Here is a 21,990-nt window from a genome sequence, read left to right as displayed (position 1 = left end):
ACCGCCGCCACTGTCCGCCACCGCCAGACACAGCCGCCAGTGTCCGCCACCGCCGCCACTGTCCGCCACCGCCAGACACAGCCGCCAGTGTCCGCCACCGCCGCCACTGTCCGCCACCGCTACCACTGTCTGCCCGTTGCCACTGTCCGCCACCGCCACTACTGTCTGCCCGCTGCCACTGTCCACCCGCCGCCACTGTCCACCCGCCGCCACCACTGTCCGCCACCGCCACCACTGTCCGCCCCCGCCACCGCCGCCATAATCCGCCACCGCTGTCCGCCCGCCGCCGCCACTGTCCGCCCGCCGCCGCCACTGTCCACACCGCCGCCACTGTCCACACCGCCGCCACTGTCCACACCGCCGCCACTGTCCGCCACAGCCGCCACTATCCGCCACCGCCGCCACTGTCCGCCTCAGCCGCCACTATCCGCCACCGCTGCCACTCTCCGCCACTGCCGCCACTCTCCGCCGTACAGCCTTCCCTCTCTCCGTTAGTAAATAATTATAATTGTTAGTAAATAATAAAAGAAATATAAATTATTAGATTTTGTTACCCTTAAATTGGTTTTAATATTTAAATTGAAAATAATAATACAATATAAAATAAAATATAATAAAAATAATAATATAATATTAAATAATATAATTTAATTTCAAGAAATTAAACTTTAAACACAAAGATGTGGAAAGGGTTCAGATTATAGGCTCAAACCTTTCACAAGAGATTCATATTGGTATATGAAAGGATTATGAATGACTCGTGTTAGGATTGTAAAGTTACCACAACATCTCAAGTTAGTGTTAGATACGAAGGTTTTGGTTATAAGTTGTGGAAACCTATTTAAGTCCACACACAATATCGTATCTGATACGATAAAACAAACGTTTCCAATCCTTTCAAATACTTTCCAGATATGTTGTGGCAACCTAAAAATGTTTGCTGGGTGTTGCCTCCTGTGGTCCCTTCTGAGTTGGATGCTGTGCCTCCTGCTGGTGGCTCCCCTCAGTGGGCTGTGCCCCTGGTAAGAGCGATCTTGTAGTGGTGTTGACGAAGGATGTGAAGCGGGGGGCCTCTGCTCCTGTTCCGGTTGGTGGGGGCTCTAGGGCCCTTGCGGAGCCACCCTCCGCGGGTCTCGGTGCGGTTCCGGACACCGAACGGTGTGCACGCCCTAGTGGGCGGGCCAATGTGCGGCCTGCAGTGCAGTCAGATGTGCTTCCCAGTGTGCGCCCGTGTGCCCAGCGTCCTCGGGGGAAACCTGTCCCTTTTGTCCTCTCGACCGGAGAGGTGCTCGACGGATCTACGGCAACTGTGACTTTTGAGTGTGATGACTCAGTGCGTCCTGGTGACCCTGGTGCCCTTCTACCATCTGGGTTCCAAGTGCGCAGTGTTTTGTCTCGGGAGTGCCGAATTCGATGCCTCGGCCTACTGCGACTCCTGGGTGTCCGATTTCTGACAGTCTCCAACTTGTTTAGGAGGCTTATTGTTTACGGTTTCCTGCTCGGGAGTACCCAGAGAAGTATGAGTGATTGGTTTATTGGTGTGTTTGGTTTCTGTCTGTGTTGTGCGTGATGTTTCCCCGGTGCCTGCGTGCACAGGTGGGTGACCTTGTCTGTGCGTGTGGGTGGTGTGGGTATTGTTCTTGCCCCTGCATGGCTTGTTTTCTTGTATGTTTTGTGCTTTGCACTTGGTGTGTGTGTTTGTGTTGTGTTTTATGTTATTTATGTCGTGATATTTATTTGTAACACTGTTTGTTTCTGTGTGTGTGTGTGTGTGTGTGTGTGTGTGGATGTGTACCCTCCAGTGCCAGTTACGGGGTTTTTTCATTGTGCCTTATTGTGTGTTTTCTTTCTTGGTTTTTGTTGTGTATGTTTCGTTTGCATCCGTGTTTTCGCAGTTTGCTATGTTTGTCCTGTATGTATGTATGATTTGTTTTCTATTGTGTGCTTTGTATACTGTGTATTTCTTTTATAAAAATCTAATTTTGTATATGTATGCGTGTTTGGTGTATTCTGTGTATGGTTGTTGTGTCTTTCCATGTCCGTAGGCGTCCGTTTGTTGTATGTCCATTATTATGTTTAATTTTGTATTCGGTCTTATGTCCCTGGAGTTTCTAGGGTCTTGTACTGCAATGTTCTTTTATGCCTGTGTTTCAACTTATGTTTTGTTGTTATGTTCTTGTTCTTCTGTTCATGTCTTGTATATTGTGCTATACTTTGAATATTTCTTTTATAAAAAAAAAAAAAAAAAATTCCCAAGCTCGTCCACACGTTACAATTGATTATCGCTGGCAATTCAGAGTACACATTTGAGATCTTTGTTTTATGGATCACTTTGACCCAGGTGAAACGAGTCAACTTTTTCAACCGAAGATTCATTCCATGCATCTTTTGCAAGGTCTCTAGTCCTCCAGGTTACCACAGAGGCAGTAATGAAATTTTTAGGGGTGAAGGTCGATTTAAAGTGTTTAGCACAGGCATACATATTGCCATAGTTAAACTATCCTAATCCCTTCCCCCTCCAACACAGCAAGAGTATACCACTATCTAGCATTTTTTGAACGGACAGAATTCATTTAAGCGTTGCGACCCCCTCCCCATCCGGCCCGTTGGCGTCGTGAGGGGGCTTGGTGGACGACTGCCGGAGTGTGATGCTCCGTGGGGCAGTCCTCTGTCCTTTTCTGGCCTTGCACTCCTGCTGCTGTCTTCTCTAATTGTGCCGGATCACTTTTCCTTTTCCTTATGTTTCGTTTTTCTCCCCCCTCTTCTCCTATCTGCTTGTCGTTTCCTGCCGACCTTTTGCTTGTTTTGGATTATTTCTTTGGATTTCTTCTATTTTGACGCCCGGGTGCTTGAGGAGGCATACTCTTGCACCCGTAGAACTGTAGTACCCAACGTCTCGAGCGAGGGGAACCTTTTATTGTCAATCCCCCTTTCGTCGCTGAACCCGATCTCGACAGACTGACGGTTCTTAAGGTGGCGTTTGTGGGGCGTATACTCACGACGCACCCCTAGGGGGCCCCGGCATGATCGGAGATAGCTTCCTGTTGGGTGTCCTGCCTCTAATTGTGGCTCCATGGTGGGTATGGGGACACATTCGTGGATGAATTTTTCTCTTCGTTTCTATGTCATTGAATGTTTCCGTTGTACCCTCTCGGGCTCGTGGGGTGGGCGACCAAGCCCCCGAGTCTGCCTGTATTGGAAGACCAGGCTCTGTAGCTCCCGCTGCGTTGGGCCCCGACCTTGCTCCTCCTTTGACCGTCCTGACTTCTTCCCCCAGCTCCCCTCCCTCCTCTGTGGTTGGGTCGAGCCTCCAGCCCCCGGTGGTGACCATTTCGTCCCCTGGTGCGGCTAAGTCTCTCGTTGTGACTACTGCGCCTTTTGACCCCTCTCTCTCTAGGGGTTCTCAACGCCGTTCGCGCCCCAGCCGCACTCGCTCGATTCCTTCCCGTGCTGATGCGTATCAGGCCTTGTTTGGTCCTGCTTCATGGGCCAAATACTTTGATCTCCTCCCTCTTGATTCTGCGCCTCCTGACGATTTCTCCCTCCATCGGCATCTTGTAGATTCCGTGGATGCGTCTGTTACTTTCAACCCCACTCGTCTCGGTACACGTGTCGTTGCTGCTCCTTCTCAGGATGCAGCTTCCCGCTTGGCTGCCTTATCTTGCCTTGGCGAGATCCCTGTTCGGGTCTCCAAGAACGTTCAGATGAATGCCAGTGTTGGCACTATTCTCCTCCCACCCCATGTTGCAACCGGTGTTCGGAATCTGCAGGATTGCCACGATGATATTCGGCATATCCTTGATGCCCAAGGCCATTCTGTCTTCCAGGTTGATTCGTTTACTCGTCCCCCTCGTGGTCGTCGCCGTCAACCCCTTCACGTTGTGAAGATCACCTTTGATGGTAGGACCCTTCCATCCTCGGTCATTCTTGCTGGTGCCAGGTGCTTTATCCAGGAGTATATTCCTTCTCCTCGACTTTGTAACAAGTGCTGGAGGTTTGGGCATGGTGCCCTCAGCTGCTCTGGGACTGTCTCTCTCTGTCCTTTGTGTGGGGGTGAAGGTCACTCTAAGTCGGAGTGCACTTCTCCCCAAGCTCGCTGCCTCAACTGCGGTGAGGCCCATCCTACCTTCTCCCGTGCCTGTGTCCATTACAAGCTTGAGGCAGCCGTCCTCAACCTGAAGCACCGGGAGCGTTTATCTTTTCCTGAGGCGAGGCACCAGGTTCGCCGGCTCCCGCCTTATACTAACATCACTTATGCTCGCGTGTTGCGCTCTTCCTCTCCTCGTCCTTCCCCCCTTCTCACAACCGTTTCTGGGCCTTGGACCCTGATACGCCCACTGCCCCCTCCTCTGTCCCTTTGTGTTCTGTCCCGAGGGGTCCCCCTCCTGGTCTTCTGTCTGGGGTTCCCTTTCTTTCTACCCGGTCTGTCGTGTCTCCTGTGTCTTCTTCCTCGTCCCCCTCCGATCCTCCTTCCCATCCTCTTCCTCCATCTATCGGCTCTCCCCGCCGCCTGTCGGTGCAGGCGGATGTCCATCGCTCTCCTAACGGCCGTCGTCTGTGCTCTCGTTCAGCTTCTCCTGTCGAGACACTAAAATCCGTTGCCCGGTACGTAGTTGCTGGGACACCAGTCTATAAGTGAGAAGCGTAAGCCTGGCTCCTCTCCTTCCTCCTCCCCGACGGGTAAGAAGTAAGTAAGTAATTAACAAAAGAAGGCACCAAACCGGGAAGGCTATGTAGCACCATCAAATACGCAAAATAATCAGAGGGCGCTAAATATCACCAAGGATGCCAATACTAGAACAAAAACGCATAAGGCGAACGATATCAAAAGTATCCGAGTCACCAAGAATTCTATCGAGGGACAGGCGACCGCGAGGCGCGGTCGGAAAGCAAGACACACGCTCGTCCTGGAAGTCAGGACATTCAAGAAGGACATGCACGACCGTAAGAGGGACAATGCAACTAGGACAATAAGGAGCAGGGCGGCGCTCCATCAAGTGACCATGGGTTAAGCGAGTATGGCCAATACGCAACCTCGCCAGAGCTGTTTCCCACAGCCGGTTACGGTGGAAGGAGGACGGCCACGAGGAAACACAACATTTAAGAGTACGTAGCTTGTTACCAGTAACAGACAACCAAGAAGCCTGCCAACGGGGAAGGACTGAAGAATGGATAACCGGGTAAAAGTCAGAATACGGAATGCCTTTACGAGAGATGGGACATGAGCGGACAGCTTCCTTGACAGCAGCATCCGCACGCTCATTTAAAGACACACCAATGTGTCTGGGAACCCAACAAAACTCAACCGACTTAAATTTACTGAGAACAAGAAACAGCCAATGCTGGATCTCGACAACTACTGGATGATCAGGATTAAAGGACCCGAGAGCCATGAGGGCACTACGAGAGTCAACAACAACAACAAAGGAAGACTGACAACGAGAAAGCAGGAGACGAAGAGCATAGAGAATAGCATAAAGTTCCGCTGTATAGATGCTAGTCTCCGGAGGTAAGCGACACATATAAGTGCGATCAGGAAAAACAACAGAGTAGCCAACACTGTCCGCTGACTTAGACCCATTGGTGAAGACAGAAACGGAGCGGGAGTGAGAAGAAAAGTGCTCGAGGAAAAGGCGTTTTAGAACTGTAGGAGGGGTAAAAGCTTTAGTGATACGGGTCAAGGATGTACAAAACCGCGGAAGAGGGACCCTCCACGGGGGCAAAGAAGGAACACGAGGAGAAACATCAGAAATACGAACGGAAAGAATCCTGTAGGCGAGATAACCGGACAGAAAGAGGGAAGTGGTGAAGAGGAACAGGAACCGCAGGAGTGGCAAAAGTTAAAGCACGACAGAGGCGAGAGGAAGGATGTTGCAAGGACCGCGCAAGATAGCGAAGACAGTAGCGATCACGGCGGTCCCGGAGAGACAGGAAGCCAGTGTCAACATACAAGCTAAGGATGGGAGTCGAACGAAAGGCACCAGAACTGAGGCGCAACTCAGTATGGTGCAAAGCATCAAGACGGCGAAGAGTAGAAGGAGAAGCAGACCAGTAAGCAGGGCAACCATAATCGAGCTTAGACAGGACGAGAGAGGAATGTAAAGCAAGGAGAGAGCGCCTATTTGCCCCCCAAGAAGTATGGGACAAGACCCGAAGGAGGGTAAGGGCCTTAGAGCACTCAACACGGAGGTAAGAGATATGGGGAGACCAAGACAAACGAGTGTCAAGGAATAACCCCAAAAGCTTCGCGGAATCTTTGAATTCAAGGGGATGACCATAAAGTGACAAAGAGGGACGAAGAACAACCCGTTTCCTCGTAAAAGTCATGGCAAAAGTCTTAGAAGTAGAGAACTTGAAGCCATGATCTATGGCCCAAGACGACACGGCATCAATAGCAAGTTGAAGCCGGCGTTGTAGGAGAGGCGAATCATCACCCTGACAACAAAGGGTAAGATCATCGACAGAGAGCGGAGAAGACACCAGAAGGAAGAGAGGAAAGAAAACTATTGAGGGTAACCAGAAAAAGAGTAGTGCTCAGAACACTACCCTGGGGCACACCTTCGTATTGCTGAAAAGAGGGATAGAGAGCGGTACCAAGGCGCACCCGAAAGGAACGACGAGAGAGGAAGCTGCGGAGAAAGAGAGGGAGATGACCACGAAGGCCAAAAGAATGAAGTTGAGATAGGATTTGATAACGCCAAGTGGTGTCGTAAGCCTTTTCCAGGTCAAAAAGGACGGCAACAACGGAGGTCTTCGCAGCAAAAGCAGTACGAATATAGACCTCCAAGTTCACCAGGACATCTGTCGTGCTGCGGCACTTGCGGAAACCAAATTGAGAAAGGGAGAGGAGGTGATTGTGTTCCAGGAACCACATCAGACGAACGTTAACCATACGTTCAAAGAGTTTGCAGACACAACTTGTGAGAGCAATAGGGCGAAAGTCCTTAGGAGAAGTACCCAGAGACCCCGGTTTGCGAACAGGGAGGACAACGGCATCGAGCCAGTCCTCAGGGACTGACGACGACTCCCAGATCCGATTATACAGACTCAGTAAATACCGAGACGTGCTCGGAGGGAGATGGCGAAGCATCTCAATGAATACCATCGGAGCCCGCCGCCGTAGAACCGCAGAGGGCCAGGGCAGAACGAAGTTCAAAGAGAGAGAAGGGATCATTATAGGGAAGCTGAAGATGAGTGCAGAAATGTAAAGGACGAGACTCAAGGACAGGTTTACGAAGAAGGAAAGATTGGGGAAGATGAAGACCAGAGCTAACAGAAGAAAAGTGGAAACCCAGTTCGGGAGCTACCTGCAACAGGTCCGCCACAAGAGTATCATGGAGGTGAAGGACCGGCGAAACATCAGGAACGAACTTACCCGCTATCTTGCGGATACGCTTCCAGATCTGGGCCAGAGGGGTTTCGGACGTAATTGTTGAGACATAAGATGCCCAACATTCACGTCGGCCGTACGGATGGCCCTACGGGCCACCGCACTCGCTTTCCGAAAGAAAAGAAAAGAATCGGTCGTCTGCCTACGGCGGTGCCTCTTCCAGGCTGCACGCTTACAGCGGACAGCCCGAGCACAGTCCGCATTCCACCAGGGAACGCACTTCCGTGGACCCCGAGAGGAAGAGGCGAGGGATAGAGCGGAGGGCAGCGTTGAAGACTCATGAAAAAGGAGAAGAGCGCGAGAGAGAGGCAGAAGGGAGAGGTCAGAGAGTAGCACTGAGGGTAAATAGGGTCCAGTCCACCTTAGCAAACTGCCACCTAGGGAAAGAGAGGGAAGGGCGAAAAGAGAAAAAGGAAACGAGGATGAGGAAATGATCACTTCCATGGAGGTCATCAAGAACCTGCCACGTGAAATCTAAGTAAAGAGAAGAAGAGCAGAGAGAAAGATAAAGACAAGAAAGGGTGCGAGTCCGAGAGTCCAAATGAGTGGGCTCACCAGAATTCAGAAGAGACAGGGAAGAAGAGAGGAGAAACGGCTCAAGGAGGCGACCCCGGGTATTCGTCAGAACGTCACCCCAAAGAGAATGACGACAAATGAATTCACCCAGCAAGAGCACAGGCTCCGGCAAGGAGTCTAGGTGGTGTTTCAAATCATCAAGAGAGCGGGACACTCGGGGGGGGGAGATGAATGGAACAAACTCTGTACCATTTCCCCACAAAGATACGAGCAGCAGAACAATGGAGAGGCGAAGGAAAAAGTAAAGGAACAAAGGGAACATCTGCACGAATCAAGAGAGCAGAAGAATTAGAAGCCCCAGCTATGGCTGGGGGGGGGGGGGGGAAGAGAAAGGAATAGCCACGAAAACGACCAGGACGAGCACCAAGCATTGGCTCCTGGAGACAGACACAAAGGGGCAAAAACCGCGAAATCAGAAGTTGGAGTTCGAGGAAATTGGGGTAATAACCTCGAACGTTCCATTGAAGAATGGACAACGACGAGAAGAGAAAGGACAAAAACAGAGAACAGGGAAGAAACAAAGGCGAATGAGCAACACAGCACGTAGAGAATATCAGGGTCGGGATCAGGGTCATCAAAGTCAGGGTTAGGGGGCATGGGTAAACTGAGCAAAGACGGAGGGAAGGAAACGGGAGAACAGATCAGAGGTGTGTGGGCGGGGTCCGGAGGAGGAGGAGACAATGGAGAGGAGCAGTCAAGGACAGCAGCAGGAAGAGGAGGGGTTAGAAAGAGGGGAGCGTACCTCAGCAAGGGCAGCAACCGAAAGGGAAGCGGGGGCTAAAGAAACCTCCATAGCAGGAACAGGGGGCGCAACCACCGAAATGGGAGGGGAAGGAGCGAGAGAGGCAGAAGTAGTGGCCGAGGAAGAAAGCGAAACCTCCTTACCCGCTGGGGAGGAGGAAGGAGAGGAGCCAGGTTTATGCTTCCGACTTAAAGAGACAGGTGTCCCAGCAACCACGTACTGGGCAACGGATTCTAGCGTCTCAACAGAAGCGGAACGAGAGCACACATGACGGCCGTTTGGAGAGCGATGGACATCAGCCCGCACCGACAGGCGGCGGGGAGAGTCAAGAGACGGAGGGAAAGGAGGAACGGAGGGAGACTAGGAAGAAGACAGGAGACACGACAGACAAGGTAAAAAGGAGGGGAACCCCAGACAGAGGACCAGGTGGAGGATCCTTCAGGAGAGAACTCAAAGGAACAGGGGGGGCAGTGGGCGTATCAGGGTCCAAGGCCCGGAAACTGTTGCGAGTCCGAGGAACGCGGGAAGGACGAGGAGAGAGCGCAACATGCGAGCGTAAGAGATTTTAGCATAAGGCGGGAGCCGGCGAACCTGGCGTCTCGCCTCAGGAAAAGATAAATGCTCCCGGTGCTTTAAGTTTAGGACGGCTGCCTCAAGCTTGTGATGGACACAGACGGGAGAATGTAGGATGGGCCTCACCGCAGTTGAGGCAACGAGCCTGGGGAGAAGTGCACTCCGACCTAGAGTGACCTTCGCCACCACACAAAGGGCAATGACAGTCCCGGAGCAGCGGAGGGCACCATGCCCTAACACTCCAGCACTTGTTGCAGAGCCGAGGAGAAGGAATGTACTCCTTGACAGAGCACCTGGCACCATCGAGAATGAAAGAGGGTGGAAGGGTCCTACCATCAAAGGAAATCTTCACAACCCGGAGGGGTTGACGGCGACTACCACGAGGGGAACGAGTGTACGTGTCCACCTGTAGAGTAGAATTTCCCTGGGCAGCAAGGATGTCGAATATCGTCGTGGCAGTCGCGCAGGTCCCGAACACCGGTCGCAACATGGGGCGGGAGCAGAATAGTGCTAACACTAGCATTCAACTGAGCGTTCTTCAAGACCCGAACAGGGGTCTCGCCAAGGCAGGATAAGGCAGCCAAGCGGGAAGCAGCATCCTGAGAAGGAGCAGCAACGACACTTGTACCGAGACGAGTGGGGTTGAAGGTAATGGAGGCATCCACGGAATCTACGAGATGTTGGAGGGAGAAATCGTCAGGAGGCGCAGAATCAAGAGGGAAGAGATCAAAATATTTGGCCCACGAAGCGGGACCAAACAAGGCTCGATAGGTAGCAGAACTGGAAGGAATCTAGCGAGGGCGGCCGTGAGAACCCCCAGAGGGGTTAAAAGGCACAGTAGTTACAACTAGAGAAGGAGCCGCGCCAGGGGATGAGGTAGTCACCACTGTGGGCTTGGGGCTCGACCCAACCACAGAGGGATGGGAGCCAGGGGAAGGAGTCAGAGAAGCCAAAGGAGGAGCAAGGTCAGGGCCCAATGCAGCGGAGGCTACAGAGCCCAGTCTTCCAACGAGGACCGACTCTGGGTCTTTGTCGCCCACCCCACGAGCCTGAGAAGGTAAATCAGAAACGACCGAAACAGGGGTCATCATTATTACGTAAAGAAAAATTCATTCACGAATGTGCCCCCACACCCACCATGGAGCCACAATTAGAGGCAGGACACCCAACAAGAAGCTATCGCCAATCTTGCCGGGGCCTCCTAGGGGTGCGTTGTGAGTATACGCCCCACAAACGCCACCTTAAGAAACCGACAGTCCGTCGAGGTCGGGTTCAGTGACGAAACGGAGATTGACAATAAAAGGTTCCCCTCGCTCTCTACGTCGGGTACTACAGTTCTATGGGTGCAAGAGTATGCCTCCTCAAGCACACGGGCGTCAAAAATAGAAGTCCAAGGGAAGAACCAGAACAAGCAAAAGGTCGGCAGGAAACGGCAAGCAGATAGAAGAGGGGGAGAAAAACGAAAGGAAAAGGTGCCCAGCAGAATTGGAGAGGACGGCAGCAGGAGCACAAGGCTCGAAAAAGGACAGGACTGTCCCAAGGAGCATCACACTCCGGCAGCCGCCCACTAAACCCCCACACGTCAACAACGAGCTGAGCAGGGGGGGGAGAGGGGGGAGGGTTCAATTGATCAAAATTGCTGGGAATCTAGCCAAGCAACATTCTGTACTATCAATAAGATGTATAGGATTAGAAATTCCAGAGCCGTATGATCAGCCACTAGGAGGCAAAACATATAGAAAAAAAATGCAGCCATTTCAATATAAGATGTTTTCCTCCATAGTACATGGTATTTACATTTGGTCTGTAAAGGCAATAGAGTAGCTATTATCAGATTTAAACTCCATCTGTGAATTATGCAACACAAGTGTGTTAGAGAAATCTTAAGGCAAGGTAATGGTTCTCCGCAAAATTTGTACCTTATGACTGCAGTGGTGTACACCCAGCATTAGTTTTTCGCCCTATATAAGGGCCAAAGTACCTCGTGTCGGGCTTCGTAAAGTTCAGTAGCAGTTCAGATATCGTGTATGGCGACATACGTCTGGTAACACTTTGTATACACTTCTACTGTATAACCCTGGATGGCACTCCCGACCGTCTTGGCGGGAGAGTATAAAATGGCACAGTGAGAAAAAGGTCACTGATGGCATGACAGTCCCGAACGGTTCTGATAAGGGTTGTTACTGGGAGTGAGAGGGAAGTTTAATCCCATAGTTTACCCCATCACATACAGTGTGACCAAGACTACTGCTACCCCTCCTGCCTGTCAAGGAAGGAGGCGATTGGCTCTTTTCTTATATTGCCTGATAGGGGTTAAAGTTAAATGAATGCGTTTGGGGGAAGACTGCCACCGCTCTAAACAGCCTAGTGAGAACACGTTGCCTTACAGTCTGTTCAGCGCTATCTCCCGACCTCTAGCTGGTAGGGGTCGGCAGCCTATCAGAACTTACGCTATCTTAACAGACTGACGAAAAACTGTTAAGGTGTCCACATTGACACATTATCCCCTTTGCCGCTGCCGCCCCTAACTTTTGTATACCACATTTGTAAGATAGGCGGTGTTTGCAAACTTCAGAGAAATATGCAGGCGATGAGTCACAATAACGTGGCTGAAGTATGCTGGAGAATGGTCCAGGACGGACCGAAACGTCGTCGTCCCTTCAATTTCTAGTGTGTGGTCTGGTCAACACTTCAGAGAAATAAAACGGATAATGCGTTTATAGCATTTATATTACTACACAATATAATCTTATTCTCTTTAGAATTAGTTTGTATCAATCGATAGAGTTACAAGTTTAAACTATTGATTATAATATTACAATAATGAAAACTGATGGGGAACAACTATTGAGCGTAGAAGCGTGGAGCCTCACAGATGACGCGCCTCAGGTGGAAACAGGAGGAGTCGTGCCAAGTGACACCATCGTTATACAGGTTGTTTAACACCGCCAGACAGTCCTCGTTGCCTTCATCGTTGTCTGGCTGTGGCAGTCCTCGCCTGGGGAAGACAAGTGGTTCTCAAGGCCATGATCATTACCAGTCAACACCAATAGTTTTGTTTACGATCAACAAACCAGTTCTCACCTGCCGGTGCTAGACCAGTTAGAGTAGGGAGAGGAAGTGCCAGATAACCACGACCAAGACCTCGAGTTACGTTTGTTGCCGCTCGTCCAGATGTCGCTGATGTAGTCTGAAATTATACCATTTTCATTACGTCCAAGTTAGTCACTCAAGGCCTAGTTAAACACCCAGACCAGCTTTTCAACTTACGTGTAATCATATAGTTGGAAATTAACTCTTGCTTCCTGTTACTTTCAATACTGACGGCCTGGAAACCGTTGCCAAGCCCAGAGCAGTAATAGGTTGCTTGCTCCCAGGTGTAGAGTCGACCAGAGTCGTGACACCATGAGAAATGGTATGCTCTGCCGTCCACTACCTCGTCAACCTGACAAGTTACAACACAAATTATGTGAAGGCTCATTTTAATTACCAATTAACCTTAAATACGTCCATGTGAAAGGAAAATAAAACTCTTCTTACCAGGGGTTTAGCAGCATGGTTGCATAAAGATGAAGTTGGACGGAAGGTAAAGGGAGTCAATAGTGGAGATACTTGTTGAGGAATAAAGACCTGAGGCTGGCTTGGCAGTTGTGGCTGAACAAACACAGGTTGTTTGGCTGGTAGTTGTGGGAAGGGTTGCTGGGGTTGAGGAGGTTGGGTGGGGCCACCTTCAGGTACCAAGAGGTTTCCACTTGAGGTAACGAATGGCCTGTCAGTGGCTCCCAAGATGGCGGGAGCAGCGTTGTTATTAACGAAGTATTGGGCCCAGGATGGCATCACTGCCGCCGCCATCACCAGAAATATTATGGAAGTCATCTGTAATGAGTATTTATTAAATCTATATAAATAAAAAAGGAAATGATCGTTTGTTCAAAACCACTAACCTCCGAAATTTCTTCACCAATGGCTTTGAAATTCTCACAAAACTCCATTTGCATCCGAAAAGGTTTTTATACACAAAAATCCGTAAAAAGTTTTGAAGATACTTTCAAGAGACGGAAATCTTAAAAACCTCTTTCCCAATTACTTTTAAATTTTGACAGTTGCATTTGAATAGGAGTTTATATATTAACTATATAGTCGATTTATGACTGGTAAAAACTTTTTTTAAACAGCACCATCTTTGTCTTACAAGTGCTCCACAAGTTCAACTAATTATGTTTCAATTACATTTCAATGTTTGCAATTGCATTGACGAATTGAATTTTTAGAGATCTATTTATTTTTATTCTATTATTTTGTATGACATTGCATTGAAATAGCAGCGTTTACCATACCGTTGATTTTGGTTTATTTTCCCATTGTTTATCGCTTTTAAACTTTTTCACCGATAGGAACATCAGATCATTTGTGATGCATCGGGCGAGGGAGTGGGGGAATGGAGGGAAAGACGAGGAGGAATGTAAAGGACAAAGGAACAGGAGTGGGGGGAGTAGGAGGGGGACAGGATGACTAGCAGGACGTGGGGATGGTGGAGTGAGGGAATAGTGGGAAGGACAAGGCTGAGAGGAGGTAATAGTGGGAGAGGACTGGGAGACAGGAAAGTTACTGTGGCTTAGAAACACACAAGAGTTTCAGAGCCACAACGTGTGGCCGGGAATAGTTAATACAAACGCAAGTCATTTCAATTTAGGGTGTGAAGTGGAAGTTTAGTAGGACCGAGAAGTTTAGCATTTAAAACTCGTTAAGTTTTAGGTAAAAAAAATCTTTGGAAGTTAAATAATTTTGCAAGACGAGCAATGTATATGCTACCGTTAAGTTTAATAGGTATATTTTAGACAAGATGTTAATTGTGAAGTTTCACAAATAATGTATTGCTTGACAATACCTATCCAATGTTTAAAGTAATAACTTTTTATCGAAGGCTAACGTAAACGGTGAGTCAGTTATTTCATCAAGAAGTTTTCATTGACAGGTTCAGCACTATTACCAGTACAATAATCAACGTTACATACCTGGTCTCCGGTGTGTGAAATTACAAGAGCACGTTTAAGGCAGAGTATACCTCACTGGAGGCGAGTTGTGATCCCAGCAGCACGACCACCGGAAAATTATTTTATGAAAAGTGAATGGAAGGCAAGGTGTTGACGGATTAGTTCTGTTCTTTATGCACAATTTATTAAACTGAGCGTTTTGTCAAGTACTAACCAAAGATTCACAAGTGTTTTTAATAGAAACTCAAGGATGCAAGGGAGAGATTGGTTTACGTAATATTTATAGAAGCATTAATAAAATTTGGGTAGACTGTTATCTGGTGAAGATAAGGGTGGTTATATTTTATGAGAGCCATGAGGAATAGATAATTTTTTAGCCAAGTCATTCCTATAGTTTAAATTTAAAGTAATTTAGATACAAGGTTTAACCGAAATCAGTAGTAACAGGAATGGTATACCTGAAGGTGCTACATTAAATCACATATGTATTGTTAAGTTTCCTTGCAATACCCGATACTCAAACTAGCCTGCAAATTACGACGCCTCTCCGAACTAAGAAGAGCAAGGTTTTAACTGCTCTAGTGAAGACTAGTTTGGAACGTAATGACTGAGCAAAGTTATTAATAAAACTTTGTTATGGATGGTTAAGAGTTTCATTTGCAAGTAACAATTATAGTAGCTTCCAAGTGAAATGCATGAATTTCATCAAGTGAACAGTACCCAAACCACTTCATCCTCTCCGCAAGTAATCTCAAAGAAAGTTTAGAGCTATTTTGGAACCAAAATATAACTTAAAATTTTAGAAAAACTTAAACACTAAATATTAATTTAATTTTATTAAGTTAGGAGCAGTTTGGCAGGATATGAATTTATAGGTTATTATCCACGTAGTTGCCTACATCCATAAGATGCCATGGATTTGTTTAGTAATTTTATACTAATTAAGTGCATAATCTAGTCAATTATTACCAATAATACTTAACATAATAACACAAACCTTCTCTATAATAGGGCGTCTTACTGTGGAGGTGAGGAGGTAACTGACATACCTCGACGCTAACTCCCACTCTTATACTCACCACACTGCCTCTCATTGGTTAATAAAGTCTGCAGCAACAGTTACTTCCTGGCTTGTAATTGGCTACTCCTCAACAGGGGTCCAAGATGCTAGTTACTCATGCCGCTACGACCATAACATGCAAGTGGCCAGATGCCGCTGCCAGAAGTGGCCATTGACAATATCAACAATGCAGGCAAGGGCCACTTAACCCAATAACTAACCAAACATTACTTGACCTCCTTCACTGTTATGTTTATTTTGTTTATTTAGTGTTTAAAAATTTATTATTTATCGTCATTTACCTTATTGTTAGTTACAACATAGAGATGGAGAAGAGAGGGATGAGAGGAAGACTTGCGCTCCCAAGACAGACACTCACAGTATATTTAGCACTAATGTAAAAACTTTTACTTGTACTAAAATGCTTATAAAAGGTTCCCATACCAAAGAAAAATAATAAGTTTACAGTTGTAAAGTTCCTCTAGTAGTGTGAACTATATTGAAGATGAATTGTCAGTTCATATATTATTATAATATAAGAGGGGAAGGACTCCTTCATCCATCATCTTTACTGATCCCCCAGATATGTCACCCCCCCCCCATGTTTTTTTCTTTTTATTTTGTAAACACAAATACTACATAATAGAAAAGCATGAACATCATCATTCACATTTATAAGGCAAGAAACACATGAACAAAACTCAAGAGCAGTAAAGCAAACACACAAACAAAAGTCGTACAATACACATAAAATGGAAACCTAAACATAGGTAACATTTAAACACAGAGCAAAGAGAAGCACCAGAGCACTGTAACCCAACATAACCAGGCAAGAAACACGGACAAAATTAACCGTATCTCACAGCACATCAAAACAGGTAAATAAAGCAACACAAATCAAAACCCACATACACAGTTAATCATCATTATATTTATCCGGAAATAGACGACGAGAGTACTTCTTCCTGAAGGCATCCCACCGAGCCCACACCTCCGCAGACAAGGAAACGAAACGACGCGATCCCCGCGGTCGATACATGAAGTACTTCCGCCCCCTCCACGGAGGCGGAAGTCACGGGAAGAGGCCACACAGAGCTCAGCTGCACCGGCGGTGGAACCACGAGAGGCTGGAGCACAGAAGCTGGCCCTACAGAGGGCAGCAGCACAACGGGCACAGTCGCAGGGGACAAAATCACAGAGGGCGATGACACAGACGCTGACACCACAAGGGGGTGGAGTAACAAAGGGCGGCTGAGAAGTGGGCAGCAGCGCAGCAGTGAGGACAGACGCACGGAGGGCACAGACAAGGACGCTAGAGGCATGGGGGTCGCAAGAACAGAATCTTTCTTAAGCACCATCACCAAGTTCCCTCCCTCTACCGCAACCGCGGCCTGCGCCACAACCGCCCAACCCGGGGGAACCAGCAACCAGGGATGCAGAGGCAGCTGGAGAAGACACAGGATCAGGGGACAATCCCACCACAGGACCCATCACCACTGCAGCGCAGCCCACAGAAGCCGCAGGCACCCCAACATCATTGCCCACATCACCATCCAAAGAAAACGAACTCCCAGAGTCACAAAAATTCCTGACGTCGGCCCAGGTCTCACCACGAGGCAGAGACAGACTCGAAGCTCGCCGAAATCGCTTGGATACAGGTCGTCGGAACTATCACCCCCGCTAAGAGGTACCGCAGTAGAACCTCTGGTCGGCCGCACAACTCCATGCAGTGCATGGTCACTCTACAACACAGCCTCAACAACCCGGGGAACAGGACCACACACCGCGGGAGACATCACCGCATGCACGTCAACATGGGCCGAAGACACATCTTCCGGAGACAGTGCACGGCCGGGCCGCATCCTCGTTGACTGGGGGCACTAGACCACACACCACAGGAGACACAACTGGAGACTTGACTGGAGATGGGGGCAGGCGGGCATGGCTGAGGCAGGGGAGCTGGGGATGCACTAACTACCACCCCGACACTCACACCCCCAGCTACATGTAGGCTGGCATTTGAGAATGGCAACGGGGCACCAGACGACCGGGAAGCATCATTCAGCACAGCAGCACCTGGTGACAGGTCCGGGACTGCCAACGGGGCAAAGTCCTCCTCCCTAAAAAAGTTCAGAGGGCCAACCTGGCTTGCCCCACACCCCCAGCCTGGTGGCCCGATAGCCCGCACTGGAAACAAGTCCGGGGCTGACCTACATAGAATATGTGTACCATGAAGCCCAGAAGCAGGAGAGACGAAAGGATGGAGTCCTTCAATTGCATCGCCACTGTGTGTGTCCCATTCGGGATACTCGTCCACCACCCAGAGGAGACAGCATTCATATGGACACTCAAGACCAGCCCATATCGGGTGAAGTAACGCTGGAGTCGCTTCACCCACTGAGTCAGGGAACTCGAAGGGAGCACCATAAACTCCCACATAGGTAGTTTCACTGCATCTGTTCGACACTTCCACCGAACCACCACCCTCAGGCAGAGTAAACATCTTCCCATCATAGCGGTCCACAAAGTCACGATACACAGCCGTGGAGCTGAATTTCACAACAGCTCGATGCCCAGATACAAGTTGAACGGCGCACACAGACACCACATTCACTCGCAACATATCAATCATGACCACTTCAACAGCCGGGTATGACGCTGGTCCAGTGAATTCCAGGCCAATGGTAACCCTCAGCTTCACAGGGAGGAGGGGAGCTGCCATCCCTCCAGCCGACACGGCCTAAAGGGCCCACTCACAAACACAAACTACCACTGACCAGCAAAACAGGAGCTCACAGGCGACGCGTCCGCCTCCACCAAGAGCTAGGCGAGCACCCCGACATCCCCCAAGTGATTTGGTATTGTTGCCTGGTCCCCTGATACGTCGCCCCTATGTGGTCCGATATTGATGCCTTGTCCCCAGATACGTCACCACCAAGTGGTCTTGTATTGTTGCCTGGTCCCAAGATACGTCATCCCCCCAAGTGGTCCGATATTGTTGTCTGGTCCACAGATATGTCACCCCTAAATGGTCCGATATTGTTGCCTTGTCCCCAGAAACGTCACCATACCAAGTGGTCGATATTGTTGCCTTGTCCACATATATGTCACCCCCAAGTCGTTTTGTATTGTTGCTTGGTCCCAAGATACGTCGTCCCCCCCCCCCCCTAAGTGGTCCGATATTGTTGTCTGGTTCACAGATATGTCACCCACATTTTTTTTTTAATTTATGGAAATACACAATATATACAAAGTAATCCCAGTGTCAAGTGACCAGTACAAACACAAGAATCTTGAGGTTATCTTGAAGTGATTTTCAGGGCTTAGCGTCCCCTGCGGCCCAGTCCTCGACCCGGCCTCCTTTTTATTACACCCCCCTTCCCTCCAGGAGGCAACCCATAGCAGCTTTCTAACTCCCAGGTACCTATTTACGGGTAGGTAACAGGGGCAAAAGAAACTCTACCCAGTTTTATCTCCCTCCACCGGGGATCGAACTCGGAACCTCACGACTACGAATCCGAGCACAATCCACTCAGCTGTCAGGCTCCCCAACAGAGGAACAGTATAAAATCAAAATATCATAAAACACCAACATGATTCACAAACGAAAATACACAGAAGTACTAAATAATAGAATGTAAATAAAACCAAACCAAACACAGGAGCTTCCAACACAGGGTAGCAGCATAGACCGGGAACGAGGTCACGCACGCTTGACTGGTTTCTACTGATACTTATTCTTCTCTGGAAACTGTTGCACAGGATACCAAGAACAGTAAGAATCCCAAAGAGGTGACTCCTCCTTGGTTGGGCGGATTGGGCACCACATAAATTCAGGAATGACGATCTAGGGAGGCGTCCGGACCTGATTCGACGACATGGGCCGAAGACACAGATGACACAGGCTGGAGAGGCAGAACCACGGAAGCGCAAGGCACAGAGGACGAAGATCTAGAGGACAGAGGGCAACTGCGCAGAGGGTGGCTGCACAGGGGGCAGACGCACGGAGTTGCATACACATTCTGTAGGACGGGGTGTCCTCCAGCACTTTCTGAGCACGGAGGGCAGACGCGCTGACCTCCCTGACCACGCCCTCCCTGAGGGCATGGTCAGAGAAGCCAGTGGCATGGGGGCTGCCAAAACAGAATCCTTCTTGAAAAGGATTTTAAGAAGAATCCTCAGCTGGGGCCACAACCCAGGGGGGAACCAGCTATCGGGGTCACAGGAGGGTCACAGGCACTCCAACAGCATCATCCACATCATCCGCATCAGAACTCAAGGAAGACAGCTAACTGCCAAAATCACCCACATCAGCATATGAAGCACGAGCAGGGCAAGGGGACGCATTGTGAGCCACACGAGATTGTTTCGAAACTGGCCGCATATTATCAGAGTCCTCCAACGCCTTCACGACCTACACAGGCGAGCCATAGTGTGACAGCTCACAGGCACGCTCCGCAAAGCCATGCAAGACTTTCCCCGGAGCAACAATCGGAGGCATCAGACCATGCACCACCACACACGACGCAATGGGAACAGGCATGTCATCTGAAATACAAGGCAGCACCACTTCCCCCATCCACCAAAGAAACCATATCCTCCAAAGAAACCGCCAGAGGAAAGAGTCCACGGGGAGGCGCAGGCTGGCACGTCACAGACGGGACCACACGATCCATGGCCAGGACATCACCAACAACCTGGGAGCACACGGACGACAGTGACATCCGCCACATCACCACACACAGATGCCTGCACGTTCACCAGCAGGGAAAAGTCTTCTTCAGGGAACAAGGTCACGGGAGCCGCACAATTTGCATGGCAACCTGTCGCCTGGTGCCCATCAAGACCACAATGGAAACACGTTCTAGGCTGTTCAGCGTAAAAGATGTCACCGTTGAGGCCAAGAAGTATTTTGGAGGACGGAATCGGAGACTGAAGGCGCATGGTTATAATACATGGCTCGTTCGAAACGCCTCGCCATCTGCCAGACAATACAACGTTCATCCGCACATTCACAACAGCCCGAAACTTGCCAAAAGAACGCTCTAACAGGCCCTCCGGGAACTCGAATGGTACTCCATGCACCACAACATAGGTAGAGGAACCACTGCGGTCCGATACTGTTACAGTTACACCGTCACCAGGCAAGGGGGGGAACGTCCTCATATCATATGAGGCCTCCAGCTCCTAGAATACCACAGAAAATCCGAGCTTAACAAGTACCAGGCCACTGAAGAGCAGCTTCATGCCACACATGTTCGCCACAGCAACATGCAGATCAAGTATCACCACCTCCATCGACAGGTAGGACGCCTATCCAGAAAACTCGAAGCATAGAGTTTCAGTATGGCGGACAGGAGGCAGGGGCAGCCCCATGTCGCCGGCTAGCACGTCTAGAAGGACCGTGACAGGACCAGTCACACTAAGCACCGGATCAACACTGCAGGAGTGATGACCACACATCCACACCCTCCGCCGGCCATCCAGCCAATCACCGTCCCCCCCCCCCCAAGTGGTTCAGTAAAGTTGCCTGGTCCCCAGATGCGTCACCTCTACAGTGGTCTGGTATTGTGGCCTGGTCACCAGATAAGTCACCCCCACATCCCAAATGATCTGGTATTGATATCTTCGTTATCCTCAAAGACACCTCGAGCACTGTTTATGAAGGAAAGAAATAAGTCTGTGTAATTTAAGTAAGTAGGTTAGATTAGCATTTTAAAAGCACTACACTTACATTCTTACACTGCGTCATTTCTATATAGATAAATATGATGATGATTAACTGTGTGTGGTTCTTGCTCTGTGTTGCTTTATTTATTTATTTTGATGAGCTATGTGATTCGTTTTTTTTATGTGTTTCTTGCTTAGTTATTGTCGGGTTATAATGCTCAAGTGTTTTTTTCTTTTCTGACTGTATTTCATTGTTACCTACGGTTATGATTCCATTTTGTGTATTGTATGACTTTTGTTTGTGTTTTCCCTGTTCTACAGTTTTCAGTGTGTTTCTTGCTTTGTTCATGTAAATGATGCTGTTGATGTTTTTCTGTTTTGTTGTATTTGTTTCCGAAATAAAAAGAAAAACTAACTCTAAAGCGAAGGATAACCATAAGGTCTGGGACCCCCATTAAAAGAGATCTGGTAAACACATAGTTCAGTGATTTAATGAACATCCAACCACGCAGTTACTTCTTGCTGTAGGCATCCCGCTGAGCCCACAATTCCGCAGATGCGTTACCGTGACTACGTGATCCTCGCTGACGATGCATGAAGTCAGGAACATCCAGTTCGGCGCCCTCCACCACGGGGTGGAAGTCACGGGAAGAGACCGCACAGAGCTCTTCGGTACAGACGGTGGAACCCCATGGGACTGAAGCACAGGAGCCGGCCGAACACAGGGCGGTAACATAACGGGCAGAGTCGCAGGGGACACAATCACAAAGGGCGATGGTGCAGGGGCCGACACCACTGGGGGCGGAGTAACAAATGACGGCTGAGCATAGAGCAGCCGTGCAGCGGTCGGCATCACCGAGGGCAGACGCGCGGAAGGCACAGACATGGACGCCAGAGGCATGGGGGGCCGTTGCAACAAAATCTTTCTTAAGAACCAGCACCAAGTCCCCACCCTCTCGCGAAACCTCTGTCGGTGCCACAACCT

At 49.2% G+C, this 21,990-nt stretch overlaps 2 protein-coding genes across 3 annotated transcripts in view; one reads left to right on the top strand and one right to left on the bottom strand.

Moving 5' to 3' along the window:
* Window positions 1–21,990, top strand: part of LOC123748449 (uncharacterized) — a 579,862-nt gene that overhangs the window by 103,963 nt on the left and 453,909 nt on the right. The gene's annotated exons all lie outside the window — the stretch shown is intronic.
* LOC138372421 (uncharacterized) lies at window positions 11,994–15,373 on the bottom strand. Of its 2 annotated transcripts, XM_069337907.1 has the most exons (6): window positions 15,273–15,372; window positions 14,297–14,350; window positions 12,822–13,157; window positions 12,552–12,726; window positions 12,366–12,471; window positions 11,994–12,279 (listed from the first exon to the last, which is right to left on the bottom strand). In XM_069337907.1, the coding sequence occupies exons 3-6, from the start codon at window positions 13,155–13,157 to the stop codon at window positions 12,126–12,128; spliced, it is 771 nt and encodes a 256-aa protein (XP_069194008.1). In that variant the 5' UTR covers window positions 14,297–14,350; window positions 15,273–15,372; the 3' UTR covers window positions 11,994–12,125. The 2 variants fall into 2 exon arrangements, with proteins under 2 accessions (XP_069194008.1, XP_069194009.1); XM_069337908.1 differs by lacking the exon at window positions 14,297–14,350 and having other exon boundaries at window positions 15,273–15,373.

This window comes from Procambarus clarkii, chromosome 38 (assembly GCF_040958095.1).
Source record: "Procambarus clarkii isolate CNS0578487 chromosome 38, FALCON_Pclarkii_2.0, whole genome shotgun sequence".
Taxonomy (NCBI): Eukaryota; Metazoa; Arthropoda; class Malacostraca; order Decapoda; family Cambaridae; genus Procambarus; species Procambarus clarkii.
This window is presented reverse-complemented; position numbering and strand designations above follow the sequence as displayed.